Source organism: Mustela nigripes, chromosome 1, assembly GCF_022355385.1.
Source record: "Mustela nigripes isolate SB6536 chromosome 1, MUSNIG.SB6536, whole genome shotgun sequence".
Lineage (NCBI taxonomy): Eukaryota > Metazoa > Chordata > Mammalia > Carnivora > Mustelidae > Mustela > Mustela nigripes.
The window spans coordinates 110,796,041-110,813,316 of NC_081557.1; the positions used below are offsets into that span (position 1 = coordinate 110,796,041).

The 17,276-nt window shown below is 43.2% G+C and overlaps 1 protein-coding gene across 1 annotated transcript in view; it reads left to right on the top strand.

Moving 5' to 3' along the window:
- DOCK5 (dedicator of cytokinesis 5) overlaps nt 1–17,276 on the top strand; it is a 211,730-nt gene that overhangs the window by 92,503 nt on the left and 101,951 nt on the right. Inside the window, exons 6-11 of the mRNA XM_059372023.1 lie at nt 3,770–3,918; nt 6,601–6,736; nt 8,314–8,471; nt 9,774–9,855; nt 12,176–12,305; nt 15,220–15,292. Of these exons, the coding sequence (XP_059228006.1) occupies nt 3,770–3,918; nt 6,601–6,736; nt 8,314–8,471; nt 9,774–9,855; nt 12,176–12,305; nt 15,220–15,292 (728 nt within the window). The remainder of the gene's footprint in view (nt 1–3,769; nt 3,919–6,600; nt 6,737–8,313; nt 8,472–9,773; nt 9,856–12,175; nt 12,306–15,219; nt 15,293–17,276) is intronic.

A 17,276-nucleotide genomic window follows, 5' to 3' on the forward strand; every position in this document is an offset into this window, starting at 1 on the left:
AATTAAGTTTAAGGTCTCCACCATAGACTCACAGACGCTCAGCCTGGGGAATGGGTCTCAGACTCAGTCCCTTTGTTTCACTGCTGGGTGTATCTCAGGAGGAGTGAATTGCCCAAAGTCGTTTAGCCAATTAATGATAGATATAAGAGACCAAGTCCCATACTTGCTGTCAAGCCCTTTGCCTCTACATCAAAATCTGCAGGCAAGAGGAAGGGTTGGCAGACAGAGGAGATGGGGAGGACCGGAGGAAAGTCTTTTGACTGTCTTCTGCATTCTTTGGGAAAGTGAGGGAGAGAATCCAGGTTTTCTGACACGAGGGAGGTGGTGCTGTTGTCCCAGCGGTCTCTAGAATTTCTGAAGTACACACTGGAGGCCCCTTTATCCCTCTTTGCCATTGCTGGAGGTAAAGCAGCTTTTTTTTTTTTTTTTCCTTCCTTGTGAGTTTGTTATGATCTTTAGAAATCCTTAGAGAAAGAGCATGCCATTCAGAATAGAAATGTAAAAAGTGAGACCTTTGAGATCTCCAAGTGGAAAGAGGGAGAAATTCTAAGCAAGTGCAGAAATGCCGATACTCTCTGGTGGGAGAACATGTAGATTTCTCTCGTACATGCTGCTGTAACTGAAACTGAAACGAGAGTGTGTTTTTTACATTGGAACTGTCAAAATTTGTTTTCGAGTCCCTGGATTGTGCTGACTTTTGCAGAGACAGTCAAAGAGATTATTAAATAAATTCCCTGCCCTCTTAATTATGTGACAGTGGCTGCTAGTACAAAACAAGTTTGGGATTAATGGTAACAGAGGAGGTTCTCTGCAACAGGCAGTGTAGGATTCAGGAAGGAAGACAGGGCGGGGGGGGGGGGCGCGTGTTGGGAGAACAGATGGAGACACTCAGGTCCTCGGCTCAGGGTCTCATGAGGAGTGCGCGATTTTCTCCTCACCTGTCCTCATGTGCTTCCCCGGAAACCCATGAAGTATCCTGGATCCAGCTGTGCACGGAACATCCTACTTAGAACAGTGTTGGAAATGTGGCGATGAAATCCATTTCCTTCAAGTAGTGGGGAAATTGCTTCCTTTGGTGTGTTCCAGCGTGTCCGTTCAGAATTCATTTGGCACAGTGACTCAGAAGAATGGCTGTCTTCATCCTTCTTTGCTGGGGGATCTTGGCAAACAAGGCTGATAGGAACGGCAGTAATTAAATTGCCCTGGGTAGTGTCTAATATAATTGAGACCAAGAACTTGTGGACATGTGCCGCAAACAAAGCCCTGTCTCTCAGAGGATCCCCTGAGTCTGAGGTCACCCTTTTCTTACTATAATATAAAGCCTAATATCTTCATTGAAATTAGAAAACACTTGGAAAAAAAAAACACCTAAGTGAGAGCAGACAAATTAGTTGCAAGAAAGAAAAAAAGGACTCTCTTTCTGCCTAGCAAATTTTATGGACTTAATTTCTCACTCCCTCTTTTAGTTCGAAAGAAAATGGAATGGCAATATTTTATACAGAATTCCATGGGAAAAAACCAAACAGGGTTTTTACTTTTACTTATTAAAAATGGAACTTTTCAAGTCGTGTTTTTATGCTTTTGAAAGACTGGCTGATGAGAAAGAGTCAATTCAGAAAAGGCTAAACACTTAGAAATATACGTATTTACAAAATTTTAAGCAGGTTTCCCGGTCTGTATTTTTCAGATCAGTAGTGTTAATGGAGCATGTAAGGGAGTTCTTCGACCCTCTCCTTTGTATTCTCACAGAACATTGACTTTCTTTTAGAGCTTTGATCACACTGGGCTAATCTTTGCTCTTTCTCCCCCGGCCCCACTTCTGGGCTGAGGGATCTTGGCTCCAGTTTACTCTTTGTTCAGGAGTATCTTGGGTATTTTCAGTATCTTGATTATATTTGATAGCTTGCGCAGGAATCTGCCCCAGGGATTGTTGTAGAAGATCACAGAAGGACTTGCTCTCCAGCCATTCACAGTTTCTTTGGGTGTGTACGTGTGTGTTGGGGGGTAAGGTTGCATTATTTTTATAGCAGGTAATAGTATTTCCTATAATCTTAAAGCATATAGTTATATAAAAATATCATGACTTTTCACCTGTAAATTAAAAAGTAGTGATTTTGTAGTATTTAAGGGGTGAGTGGAATTGTGTAGATTTTTATTTTTAAAAAAAGCATGTTTCAGCATGTTTCAAATACTGAATCAGAGGTCCAAACTGAGGCAGCTTTGTTGTGTAATTTTCAATTACATTTATGCAAATATTTCAGTTTTTATCCCTAAACTTACACACAAACCAAAAAAAAAAACCCAAACCCAAAAAGCCAGAAAAAGACCACTTATTTTTTTTTTTAAGTAACTCACCATCTCATTTCTAAAAAGTATGTCAATATAAGGCATAGCTTTAATTAATGATTCCTTGTAGAACTGACTAATAAATGGTGCAGACAATTTTTTTAAAAAAGCATGTTTCAGAAGTGGTACACAAACCAGATTTTCTTGAAGACTTTATCTCAAGGGTCTTCCTTTCCGTGTACACCAGATCATATTACCCACATATATTTTCCTTCTGGCACTTCTCACAATTTAAAATTATCTTGTGTTTATAAAAGGATTAGATAAATATTGTTAAACAATATTGTATATGTTAGTGATATGATCTATCATATATATAACTGTGTATTAATCATTTAGAGAAAACCAAGGTCGTAATAGCTTGGCCATCAAATATTTGACTCTTAAAATGATACAAGTCCATATACCGAGCTGGTCATAAGTTGGTTTGGTCCAGGTATGGAAGTTCTTAAGGAAACCCAGAATAATGATTTAATCATTGTAGGTCTAACGATTTCCAGGATGGTCTAACAGTTTTATGGGGCCTTTAAGACAGTATTCTCCATTTCATTTTCCACTATCCTTTATCTCTGAAATTATAGTTCTTTCTCCATCCATAATTCACACATGCATGCATTTTATAGAGCATCTACTCTACACCAGGTCCTAGGGTTACAAAAATGAAAGAGCTCCTCGTCTTGTCCTGTAGGAGCTTAGGTCTCAGACGAGAGTCAGACGGGCCATGGTGGTCTGGGTTCTGATTGCTGGGATCGGAGTAAATTCTAGGAGCAGTGGGAGGGATAGCCAGCCCACAGTGAAGGTTTTGAGCAAGAGACTTCTCAGTTGAGGACAAAGAAGTAAGAATTAGCAGTTGGTGGAGGTTGTAGTCTGTGAGGAGACATGACATGGGGGTGAGTTTGGGGGAAGAGGAGAAAAGCAGTTCCAGGGAGAGGAAGTACATTTTGAGAGGGTCTGGAGCACTCAGGAGCAGGGGACATAACTTTTGCATGGAGGGAGCATAGATTTTTGAGGCAGAGATTGGTGTAAAATGCAGCAGGAATGTAGGCAGAACCCAAAATGGGAAGGGTTTCACAATGTGATTTACTGTGTCTGGAGGACAGAGGAAATCCCTGGAGGGTTTAGAACAGAGGAGGGACATGGTTGAACTTAGGGTACGTGGACAATGCCATCCACCCTACAATGGCTTGTCTGATTCTAAACTTGGAATAGGAGACAGAGTGGGAATGGCCTAGGGCAAGGCCATCCCTATTTCAAAAAAAAGAAAAAAATCCCTTTGAAGTGCACACTTTGCACTTTGCCACTCTATGGCAAAATTAATTGCTTAAGTAACACCTTATAAAGTCAGGGTCAAGTCAGACGCCTCCACCGTCCTCCATCCTACCTTTATTTTTTGTTCTTTCCTCCACCTATTTTCCCATCCTAGAACAACAAGGTCACACTCTTCCGCCAGCTGCAGCAGATGACATACAGCCTGATCGAGTGGCGGTCCCAGATCCTGTCTGGAACCCTCCCCAAGGACGAACTGGCAGAGCTCAAGAAAAAGGTCACAGCCAAAATCGATCACGGGAACAGGTAAACCGCGGGTGGTTTCACCAAGAACTTGGAAAGAGATGGGCACATTCATGCTAAGGACATGCCTCGCCCTCAGCTTTTGATCTTGGAATTGTCAAAGAATGATGCGTACTGTTTTCTTTTTGTGTTGGGTAACATTTCATTCTGTTGGAAAAACATGGCAGCGCCTCACATAGGCCAGACCTTGTGTGGGATCTCTGCATCAAGGAGATGACAGACGATCAGGAAGATGGGAATTTGCTGCCAAACAAGACTGAAAGGAACAGCGCATCTGAAGTCGCATTTTCCGAGGCCTGCATCGATCTCGGTTTTTATTCTGAGAGTTGAATTTTATTTTATTTATTTATTTATTTATTTTTTTAAAAAGATTTTATTTATTTATTTGACAGAGAGAGATCACAAGTAGGCAGAGAGGCAGGCAGAGAGAGAGGAGGAAGCAGGCTCCCTGCTGAGCAGAGAGCCCGATGTGGGGCTCGATCCCAGGACCCTGGGATCATGACCCGAGCCGAAAGCAGAGGCTTTAACCCACTGAGCCACCCAGGCGCCCCTGAGAGTTGAATTTTAAATCAGCATCACACACATTCTCTGTCTTTCTCTCCCATGTTCCCTAACTGGGACCATGGTGTGTAGTGTATGAAAACCAAATTTACAAGAAGAGTAAAACACATTTTTAGCCTGTTGATTATGCCTCCAGTCACCTCTAAGGAGTTAATCACTTCGCTAGTCTTCTGATTAGCTCAAGTACATACATAGGTTCTAGACGTTACTGCCCTTTAGAAAGTGAGAAATCAGTCAGTTCATCGGTTAATGGCCTGGGATGCTTCTCTCCTGACTCGTTCCTTTGAAAAGACTGGGTTGGTTCCTCAGTTTTGTTGATGATCTATTTGACATCTCGTTTGGTTTTCTAAATTTCCTCAAGTTGTACATAGGTGATTTTTTCCCCTTGCCCCTTTGCCTCAGGACCCTTGGATATACTTCTGACACCTGTTAAAGTAAGGCCCATTATCCTACTCAATTAAATGTTACAGACGCTGACAGCTGTATTCAGAAGAAAGCTGGGGTGACTACAGCATACAAGATTCAGGTTCAATCGTTATATGAAATCTCCTGTGTACCCTTCACATGCATTTCTTGATTATAATCCACTTTGTGATTAAAGAGCACAGACCAAGTGAGCTTAAGAGATTTATTTCTAAGTAACAGAGATTGTAAGTGGGGAAGTTGAAATTTGAACCCTAAACTTAAAATTCTATGTGTAATGCTCCCTTCTTAGGGTTAAGAATGGACTGTTCCCTCCCTTGTCACTTGTCCATTCATAGAACTGTATCCGCAGGGGTTATATTTCTAGCTGGGTGCTGAGGCATTTCTTCAGAAACAGCGATGGTGGGCTCAGTCCGGTCCCTCCTGGTGTCTATGCTGTCCTTGTATTTTTGGGTCTTATCACAGTGTGACATGGGCCTAGAGGACTCTGATCTTCAGCAGAGGATGTTAATGCCCCATAAATAGCCAGACACGCCTGCCATCCCACTCCAGCTTGTAAAAGCTGCTTCGTCAGTGTGTCAGTGCATAGTCTCTGAGCCGCCAGCAAGATCCACAACTCCTGTGTCTGGGTGGCCTGTGGGTCTGGCTGCCGTGGAAAGGAACCTGCCAGGTTAAATCAGTTGATGGAGATACTACAAAACAGGGAGGGGAGACTCAGTCATTAGACATTTTTGCTTTCTTCCCAAAGACTTGGCACATTTCACTGTTATCCCTCAGCTTTCTTGCTGTTTGGACATCCCTGTTCCCAAATTGCTGGTTCCTGGAATGAACGCTGGGCATTCAGATAGCAGTATCTGCTTTCCACCATGTCCCTAAGTCTTGGAATGAAGCACATTTTTTTTCAACTTCTTGGTGCACATTGGGCATAAGAGCCTGAGTAGGGATTGTGCCCTGCATAGACCATATGGCTCTTTTCCTGTGTAACACTCAGAGCTACAACTGCACACAGTCAGGCGTGTTCTGGTGCCAGTTGCTGTGGTAAGACCTGCCGTGTATGGAGAGTGAACTAGATACTAAATGCTGTGTTACTTGCTTTACATATTATCTCATTAAATTCTCACCACAACCCTGAATGGTAGGGAGTATTTACAGATGAGGAAGTCAGGGCTTTGCAAAATCAAATAAATCACCCTGAATCCTCTTGCTAGCATGTATTCAAGCCAAGATTGAAATCCTGATCTAAGCGACAGCAAGCTCATGCTGATCGCCTTTAAGACAGTCTTGAGTTAAGGGCTGTCCTCCAACGTTGAACTTAAAGGAAATAAGGCAAAGCCCCCAGATATTTGGTCTATCATGGTTCTTATGTCAAGCAATAGAAAATTGGGAAGAAGTGTTGGTCAGAGGAATCTGGTCAGAAGCAGTGATGGTTTTGCCTTTCCTGTGAAGATTCTGTAGAATAAATATATTTTGCATATCATATGAATTTGGTTAACACTACCATAAGTTTTCATCACTTATTGACCACAAGTTTTGGGGAAAGGAGGCAGACATCAAAAAGAGAGGAGCCAAGGAACTTTCTTAACTTGACTGGTCTAGCACCCAACTTTCTAACCATGAATCATCTGGGTTCTTTCTTGGGGAATCGTCAGGAAAGAGTCTGTTCTTAATGAGGAGACTCACTGGTCACTGCTTTCTTTCTAGAATGCTTGGGTTAGATCTGGTGGTGAGAGATGACAATGGGAACATACTGGACCCAGATGAAACCAGCACCATTGCCCTCTTCAAGGCCCATGAAATGGCCTCAAAAAGGATTGAGGAAAAGATCCAAGAAGAAAAGGTACACTTCCTCCAATGTGCAAATTTGGGTCACTGAGATTCCATTTTTACTTTGGTTTTTATTTTATTTTATTTTATTTTTTTAAAGATTTTATTTATTTATTTGACAGAGAGAGAGAGATCACAAGTAGGCAGAGAGGCAGGCAGAGAGAGAGAGAGGAGGAAGCAGGCTCCCTGCTGAGCAGAGAGCCCGATGCGGGACTCCATCCCAGGACCCTGAGATCATGACCTGAGCCCAAGGCAGCGGCTTAACCCTCTGAGCCACCCAGGCGCCCTTTACTTTGGTTTTTAATGAGAGAAAGGGAGTCATTGACAACAAGAGGCAGAAATGTTTAGAAAGTCATTTGGTGCCTCATTGAAAAGCAAAACAACAAAAAAATGAGGCAGCAGTATACCTTCTGATAAGGAAAGATTACAAAGACCTGCATTAATAGAAAGAACAAGATTCAGAACAGTGTACAAAACACTAGTCTTTGTGTCTCAAAAAGGCATATACAGACCTCTGTGTTTGCATATGCATAGACTAACTCCAAAAAGATAGACAAGAAATTGACAATTAATCCTTGCCTCTAGGAAGGAGAACTGGGTGGGAGGGAGCCTTTGTTCTGTGTAACCTGCTGTATTTGATATACACAATACAGTTTCCAAACTCAATAAAATAATATTTAAATATAAAGCATTTGAAAGGTTTTGAAAGCAACAATTAGACATTAAATAAAAATGAGAAGAGTACAGAGAAAGAGAACAAGAAAAATGCCCCAGAGTATGGTGGCACAGACCAAGCTATATTGATATTTTGGTAAATATTCTTCCAGTCTTTCTGTTCTAATGACTAAAGGCTTCTGTTTATTTAGTTTGTAGTTTTGTTTCTTTAGCACAATTGTGATAATATTTCATTGTGTTTCTGGATCTAATGTCTAACCACACTTGAGAATGAAGCCTTTCTAGTGGAATGTCTTTTGTGCAATGAGAACTATTCCCCAAAAAGAGAGATAATGGATCATGATTTTTATGCCTCTGAGGTTCATTCAGAAGCCTTGTGGGAGATGAGAAATTCTTGAAGCTACTAAGCCATGAGTTGTCATCTTGAGATAGCACTAGCTGAATTTGCTGGGCTTGAGGCCCTGAACAGGACATTTTGGGTTCTGTGGGTTTTGTTTTTAAGATTTATTTGTTTATTTGAGAGAGCAAGAGTGAGAGAGAAAGAGAGAGAGAGAGAGAGAGAGAAGACATGTATAGGGTGGGGGAGGGGCAGAGGGAGAGGGAGAGACTCTCAAGCCGACTCCCTGTCGAGCACTGAAGCTGATGTGAGGCTCGATCTCTCGACCCTGAGATCATGACCTGAGCTGAAATCAGGAGTCAGGCGCCCCATGAGTAGGACAGTCTTGATCATCCAAATCATAATGATTGTATTTTGCTTACTTAATCATCTGGCCACGTACACACTCTTTCTTCTTAGTCGGTGCTTCTCCCCTCAACTGGCGATTATATTTGTCCCCATTTGATGGCCCGTGTCTTTGCCATTATTCCCTGTTTGCTGCAACCATGAGGCTTTTCTGTCTTTTCCTGTGTGTTAAGTCAGTTCTTCAGAACCTGGACTTGCGGGCCCAGTCTGTCTTCAGTGCTGTCCACACCTATGGCCTCTACGTGAACTTCAAGAACTTTGTCTGCAACATTGGGGAAGACGCTGAGTTGTTCATGGCCCTCTATGATCCAGACCAGTCCACCTTCATCAGGTAGTGGGGTCCCAGGCCATCCACTGTTGACCTTGCAGAAACACCCAGCCTTCACCTGCCACCTACCTGAAGAGCCCTTTGCTCGTTTGAGAGCGGGAGATAGAAAAGGGATAGGATCGTAAGTGGTAGAAAATAAAATCCTTCAGGCTACTAAGCCTTTCTTTGTGGCTGTGGGAACACTACAGTCACAGATTGTGTGCTCCCTGGGTCTTAGAATCCCATAAAGCTATCAGAACAAGGAGATGAGGACAAAACGTTTAAAAGACCATGGGGGATGGGGTAAGGGAGGAATGCGTCAGCAGAGCACAGAGGATTTTAGGGCAGTAAAACCGTTTTGTGTGATTCTATAATGGTGGTTGTATGTCATCCTACATTAGTGCAGATCAGTAGGATGCAAGCACCAAGAGGGGACCCTGAGGTGAACTGTGGACTCGGGACCGGGGGGGTGGGATCGGGGGGAGGTGTTGAGGTATCCGTGTGGGTTCTTCACCTGTAACAAATATACCACCGTGCTGGGGGGTGCTGATAGTGGGCGAGGCTGTGTGGGGGGCCAGGAGGCAGGGGGCTCTGGGAACTCTCTGTCCCCTCCACTCAGCTTTGTTGTCAACCTAAAACTTCTCTAAAAGATAAAGTCTGTTAACCTGGTGATTCACAGACCTGTACCCCTGGGGATAAAGATATATGTTTATAAAAAATAAAAAATTTTTAAAAAAAGAGTAAATGAATAAGTAAACCATAAAAAAAAAGTCTGTTAATAAAACAATTTTTTTTTAAAACTGTAGTGAATGGTAGTAGGTTTCGTTCGACCCTATGGTCACACTGTCACTTAGCTGAGCAACTAAGAAAACAGTCTGTTTTTGAGCAGACGGTTAAAAGTAGTTACTGACAAATTGTTTATTTCTATAATCGAAATTTTATCTGGATGTGGTGGAGTGGATTCCAGGGCATGGATTTGGAATGATTATTCTAAAGTTATATTCCTGGTTCGGCAAAGCTGAAGATCTTACACAAAGATCTGGAGGTGGAAGAAAGATGCCAGGCAGAACTGGGCAGAAGCTGCTGCATGTGTGCCTGTCCCAAATCCACGCTGGGTGTGTGTCACGGAGCCTGGCTATGGCACGCTCACTTCTCCAAAGCCGGGGGACCAGGGAGGGGCCCACTTGGGTGTTACGTTGACACTTGCCTGATAAATTCAGCGAGGCTCTTTGGGGTCTTCCTTGGACCCTGTGAAGTCTGTGTGGCGGATAGCTCCAGTGCCAGTTAGCCCTTCATTAAGGATAATTTTTTTTTTTCCTTCACCAGTGAGAATTACCTAATTCGTTGGGGCAGTAACGGGATGCCCAAGGAAATAGAGAAGCTTAATAACCTCCAAGCGGTTTTTACAGTAAGTCATATCTTATATCTAATCATTTCTTTGTGCTTATCATATTAGCAGATGCTCATGGTGAGTATATGGCAAAACCTCCGAAATGAAAAGCTGAAAAGGAGAATCATCATGATCCCCCTAGCAGGAATAACCGCTCATTTATTCAGCAAATATTTATTGGGTGCCCACTAGATGCCAGCCACTGACCTAGGCACTTGAGACACAGTAGTGAATATATCAGAAAAAACATCCCTGGTCAAGGAGCTTTTCTCCAAAACAGGGAGACAGTAAGAAACGATGATCCAAAAAACGAGTACGTTATATAGAATGTTAGAAGTCATAAGTACTTGGGGGGGTGGTGGGAGTTTCTGGGCTGGGGAAGGGGTGCCGTTTTAAGTAGACGGGTCAGGCAGACCTTCGTGAGAAGAGGCCATTTGAGCAAGAGCTGAAGTTGACAAGAGAGTGAGCAATGCTGATAAAGAGAAGAGCATTCCAGACCCAGGGTAGAGCTCAGGCAAAGACGGAGGTCTTGACTTTTTTGTTTCCTCATATTTTAATGGACTTTACCCTGTATTCCTCGTCTTCTCCAAGGAAGGAGGGGTGCTGCTCTACATGGGTCAGGAGGAAGGAAATTTATTGGGTTATAGCCTGGGGCATGATGACTCTCTTTCTCTGGGGCTGGAATTTTCTTGGGGTTCTCTCCCTTTTTTAGGACATCAGAGCTTAAAATGCCTTAGAGTGCTGCTACCTGCTCTCTACGAGGCCTGCAGGAGACGCTCTCTTCCTTCTCTGCCTTCTTCCCTTAAGCCCACGCACATATTTTATCTCCTTATTCTCTTGCCACTCATATGTAAGGAAAATAGAGTCTTAGCGAAAACGCCTAAAAACATGATACAGAGTGGTGGACCCAGTATAGGCTTATCAAATCCCTCCTTCATTCATTTCTCCTTCTTCTTATCCATTCCCTCTTTTAACATCCCGTTTCTGGGACAAGTGGGGTGTGGTAACTATTCATGCATTCACCCACCTGTCTCTACCACCTGGTAAACAAAGAGAAAGAGCTGGAACTCTTCCTAAAACCTCCCTTCCTCAGTTCACAGACATGTGGATTTTTCCCTAAAACCAAAAGGCATTTATCAGTCAATGTGTACCTTGAAAAAAAAACACTAAAAAAGGAATTATTGACTTTCTGGTCCATCTTCTGCCTGAGAGCATTTTTAGAAAAGCTGCATTTCATCCCCTTCCCCCCACCACCTCCCCCAGCTGATCGGGATCTTCTTGGGATGCAGATTTCATGTCCAGCCGTGTCAGTTAAATAAAATGTGGTGACTACTTCCTTGATCACTCAGCATTCTACAAAAACTTCTTTTACAAATGATTGTACCTTGATGAACAGTAACCGTGTGTCACAATTTATGTAACTAGTCACCCGGGGTCTTTATCTTTCTGTTACTAAGAGAAGCCTCACAAAACCTAGAGCAGAAATGCAGGGCCGAGGTTATCATTGCTCTGTATTCCTATCTTGGAGACCTGCGTTCACTAAATTATAGAGGATGGATTTGGAATGACTATTGAGAAAGTAATTCTTGATTCAGTAAAGAGGCCTTGGACAGCTGTTTCATGAAAGGAATTTGAGATGCAATTAAATTATTCCTTACGTTAAAGAGAATGAGATATGTGAGCTCATTCATGGGTTTACTCACCCATCCTTAAGAATACAAACAAGTGTAGAATATGAACCGCAAAAAACCAGAGACATCTCATCTACACATCTTTTGTTAATCCACATACACCCAGAAGCTCTCAGCGAATACCTCTCGTAAAACAGATGAATAATTACAGAAACCAGCACATGTAAATTTCTCTGTTATAGTTGTCTCACAGGATTATTTGGAAGATGAAGTGAAATATCACCAACCTGTGTAGACCCCCAGTAAAGATCAGCACCTTGCAAGCTTTGATTCCCTTTGACACTGGCATGCTTCAGGGGCTCAGCCATATCCTGGCAGAATAGAAAGCAGCAATGACAGGTGTACCGACTCTTAAGTACCCTGATTAAATTGATAAGTTAGAGACTTTAGATTGAAAATGATCGGATTTCTCGATTTGAAGTAGGAACTGGGAAATCAAACAAATTCCTTCCTTTTTTGAATACAGTCATTTTCCACTGATGCCATGGTCATTCTTGGATGGGAACAGGGGAGAGAGGGAGTGGTTCTGCTATTTCAGTACGGGAGAGAACTCTCTGAATGGTGTTCTGTTGTTGAGTGGGAAGAGAAACAAAGGTGACAGGGTGATGCAGCTCAATCTCCTTTTTGCGTGCTCTCTGTCCCTGTAGGACCTCAGTAGCACAGACCTCATCCGGCCCCGCATCAGCCTCGTGTGCCAGATTGTCCGGGTGGGCCACATGGAGCTGAAGGAGGGCAAAAAGCACACATGTGGGCTCCGAAGACCTTTTGGAGTAGCAGGTACAGAAAGACCCAGAGACAACTGTAAACACCGCAGCCACTGTAAAGGATAGCATGGCAGGGCCTCCAGCGATTGAACTTACGACCCAGGAATCCCACTTCTGGGTGTCCGCCCAGAAGAACTGGAAGCAGAAGGCCTCAGGATACTTGTACATCTGGGTTTAGAGCAGCCTTATTCACACTAACCAAGAAGTAAAAGCAACCCAAGTGTCCGTGGGTGGATAAATGGATAAGGAAAATGTGGCCCGTCCAGACAGTGACCTATCATTCAGCCTGAGAACGAAAAGGAAATTCCACAACATGGCTGAACCTTGGGGCTGCTGTGCAAAGTGAAATAGGCCAGTCATAAAAAGATAAACATGGCATGGCCCCACTCCCACCTGTGTGAGGTGCCCAGAGTGGTCAGATTCATGATGAGCAACGGAAGGTAGAGTGGTGCTTGCCGGGGGTTGTGCGGAGGGGGAAAGGGGAGGGTTAGTGTTTAAGGGGGACAGAGTTTCATTTCGGGAAGATGGAAGAGTTCTGGAGAGGGAGGACGCTGATGGACGCACAAATGGTGAATGTGCCTAATGCTGCTGAACTGTACATTTAAGAATGGTTAAAATAGCAGATTTTACCCCACTGCACACACAATTGACTAGAGGAGGGAGGGAAAACCCAGAGACGGTGCAAGATGAATTTGGTTGTCAATGTGAGTATTGGACACACAGCGTTTACTACCTGGAGCTTCCAGTTATCTTTTCTGGGGGGTTCCGAGTCCTCACCTAGACCCCGCCTCCTTTGTTTCTCGCTAGGTGGTGCCCCACACAGTGCCTTGTGCACGGTAGGATCTCAGTAAAGCCTTGTTGGGACTCGTGGCATTCTCCCCGCCTGTGGGCTGATTTCAGTCCAGTAAAACTCTCCCTGGAAAGTGGTTTGCCTGCCTGGACGATTTACTCTTCAAAGGCAACATTGGATTTGTAGCCCCTCTCAAAGAGGGTCCTTGGCTTACATCAAGCCCCACAACCTCCCAAGAGGCCGTGCATTTTCTTCTGTAGTTTGTTCGATTAAGGAAATACATTCCTGGTTGTTCATTAATGTTTCAGTCACTGAGAAGTTTTGAAAGCTGTCGATGAAAGGCCATAATTCTCCTGGAACAAATGGCCAGAAAATGTCGGCAGGACTGACCTTGTGGGTTGTGTGGGTAACAAGGCTTCCTCTCCATGTGGCCGTGTGCATGGTCATTCCCTGACCACCTTTGCCCTCTTACTGGCTGCTCAAGGCCTGCCAGTCTCTGAGGAGGCACGGCATTCCTCCTGACAGAGCATTAAAATGAAATCTCAGAAAAGGGAAGGAACTTAGCCATTTATATGACAATCCACAAAGCTAAGAATTTAGGGCATGTTTAAAGTCACTGTCATTCAAAATGGGCTGAAGAGATTTGAATATCAGGCTTGCAGCTTTCGGTTGCTTTTCTGTTTAAGGGGGGTGGGGTGAAGTGGTGTGTGTGTGTGTGTGTGTGTGTACACTCGGAGAACTGTCATTTACTCTGAGGCTCAATGCCAAGCATCGATCAGCAGAGATCTGGAGTAACTGCATGACGGCATCGACAGATGAACCGCCCCTTGGAAGGGGGGTGGTGCCAGATAGATTTTTCAGGTTTTTGGTTTTTTGGGGGAGAGGTACAGTGTTTGCCGGGGTCTTGTCTGACAGCAAGCTTTTGCTGCATCCTTTCACCAACATTATTATTTCCCCAGCCTTATCCACTGTGGTTTGGGTTACTTCGAGAAGGCATTTCCTTCTTGTCCTTTAGTTTTTCATCTGAGAAATGTCTCCTATCTCAGTACTTCTTCTAATCTCCAAACAGGTTATCTAGGGAGAGCATGGTGAGTGTGTGTTTTATGGCCCGATTGTAATTCATTAACCCAGGGCTAGCCTCTTGGCTGTGGGCCCTGCCTGGTCTGAACAGCTGTAGGGTGGCCCACTTATTAGTTCTCTGGGTAGCCGGGCATTGTTGGCTTAAGTGATTTGGTCCCATAATTGCTGATGGGTCCATACCCCAGCGTCACTGCTTAAAACTTCTGGTCTGGGGCAACCTTTCCTGTGCTCGGTGTCCTCATCTCTCTCTCTTTTTTTCCTTACGATTTTATTTTATTTGGGAGAGAGAAAGACCACGAACAGGGTGAAGGGCAGAGGGAGAAGCAGACTCCCCGCCGAGCAGGGAGCCCAGTGCGGGACTCAGTCCTGGACCCCGGGATTATGACCTGAGCTTAACCGACTGAGCCACCCAGGCACCGGTGTTTCCTTGCCTTGTAAAGTAGGGCAAATAATAGTGTCAGTATAAGTAAGATAACAGACGCTGTGGGCACAGGATGTGCTGTATTTGTTGCTCTTCTTGTGTGCAGAGAAGCAAATCACTGCACGATCTTCTGTTCTGTGGTGCTGGTGCCCTGTCCTGCCTTCCCTAGTGAATGTGGAAGCCAGGTGCAACCGCATCAAGTCCAAGAGTTGGTTGACCCCTTCGAGTCTTGAGTTTCTCTCTCAAGTCCTCATTCTGTTGGTACCCCTGATATAAAATATGTGTGTTCTGTGTCTTTGAATGCAGGCTTGCTAAAAAACAAAACAAAACAAAACAAAACCAATCTGGTTTCCGATTTCTCAAGAATTTAGCATTTGGTTGTGTAGAATTTTAAGAAGTGGGTAGTCTGCGGGATTGATCTGAGAAAAATCCAAACCCTGAGCTCCGTATTTGAGCTCCTGATGAATTGTTCTGCAGGCTGGGCACTGGGAGTCATCGCTGGCAAAGACCTAAGTGTCCCCACGTGGTATCTCACTTCTCTAGTGTCCTGTGTTTGCAGATACTGTAGTTTTCCATAGTAACTTACTGAAGCCTGACACAGTTAAGTTCTTTAATTAAGTTTTATCTTTTTCCTAGTGATGGATATCACTGATATCATACATGGGAAGGTGGATGATGAAGAAAAGCAGCATTTTATTCCCTTTCAGCAGTAAGTACTTTGGCATTGATCCCGGACCTGGATGAGTTCTTTGAATGATCTGTTAACACAGAACCGGGTGCTAGGAACCGTTTGCTCAGTTCCAGATGGAAAGCCTTGTAACTGGAAGATTGTGAGATAGAAGCCGACAGAAGACTCTATTCAGAGTCCTTTATATTGAGATCACATGTAGGAGGGTAAGCCTAACTTTTCTGGTTCGATAGAAAGGACCGATGGAATAGAAGGGGCAAATCTGTATCTGCACCAGAAACCAGAAAATGGTGCCTCGTAGGTGTCACAAAGGCCAGAGTATATTTGCACTCTGTTGTCAGAAACAGGTATTACCGAGGACAGAGCATCCTGTAGGACAGCTCAGGGTTCCCTGGAGATCTTGTTAGAGTGCAAAATGTGGTCTGGTGGGTCAGGAGGCTGCCACTAACAAGCTTCCAGCTGGAGAACACACTCAGGGTAGAAGGTATTAAGGAGGTTGGAGAGTGAGGGGCTGACTAGTAATGCCTGGGTGCCTGTTGGGGGAGGACACCAAAGGATTGCCTGAAGAGCTCTGCTAAGGTCTCCGGGCTGAGCTTCAGGAGCTGGAACCCTGTGTGGGCGCCTGTGGGTCATGGGCCAGCAGGTGTGAACCCACAGGCCTCTGAAGAAGTGTATGTGTGAATATTAAGGCTCTAGCAGTTGCGGTCGCCTTATCCTGGGCGTGGGTGGTGGCGGCCTCGAGGAGATGGCAGACCATGCTGGAATGGAGCCCTAATGGAGCGGTCCTATCAGTGCTCAGTTCCAGATGGAAAGCCTTGTCTCAGCCAGCCTGCAGCTGCCACAGTAGATCAGTAGAACCGCTGAGAACTCTGGAAACCAGCCCAAGGATACTGAAATTAACATACGATTTTTAAAAAATCATAGCACAAATCAGTGGAGAAATAGGAACTATGCAGAAATGAACTATTTGACACAATTAGCCTCCCATTTACAAAACCCAGGTTAAAACCTGTCTCACATCGTGTGCCACGGGAAATTTTAGATGATTTAAATGTGTAAGTATAAGAACTAAAATCTTAAAATACTACAGGAAAATCAGAGTTTTATATAATAGTGGTGAGTGGGAGGCCTTGCTGAGTCAGACTCAAAGATCTGACTGAAAAAGAAAAATTGGCAGGTAAACCACACAAAAATTTTAAATAACAAGTACAGAATAAAGTTTAGTAAAATGTTTGCAATGTGTATTAAAAGAAAATGAATATTGTTACTATATAATTAATAGAAATTCATAAGGATATGAACATAAAATAATGTATGTGTGTATATATGCACCCAAACGTGCACAGATACACAGAAAGAAATGGCCCATAAATTCATTGAGAATCAGTACAATTTGGTTTAAACAAGGAGTTTTGGTATTTGGTTTGACTGAGTTTTAAAAATATATATATAATATCCAGAGTTTGGCTGGGTAGAAGGAAATATACAGTAGTTATAGGAATATAAACTATTACAGTGCATTAAAAGCCTCAAAATTTAGATATTTCAGAGAATATACTCCATAATTAACAGTGATTCTTTCTGTTGATGTGGCAAAAGGTGATTTTGCCTTTTTTTTTAACCTTTAACAAAATTTTGCCAATTTTGTTTACTCTGTATTTCTATTTTTTCTACAAAAACTATACATGATATATAATTTTATTTAAAGTATAAAAATCTTCTCATTTAGTTTAAAGCCCACTAGCTTTAGACCAGTTTCTAAATGTAATAGTACAGATAGCTCTCGCTAAGTAGCAGTTCCTTCCTTCATCCAGAGGCTGCTATAAATAATTTTTTAAAAGGGCTTATCTAATACCCTACTACCTATATACTGACCCTCTAAGAATGTGGTGAAGTAAATATTTTATGTTGCTTAGTGCTAATATGAATTAATGAGGTGACTTTCAAATTCATGGATGCTGATCCCAATATAAATATATATATATACATTCAAATATTTTAAATA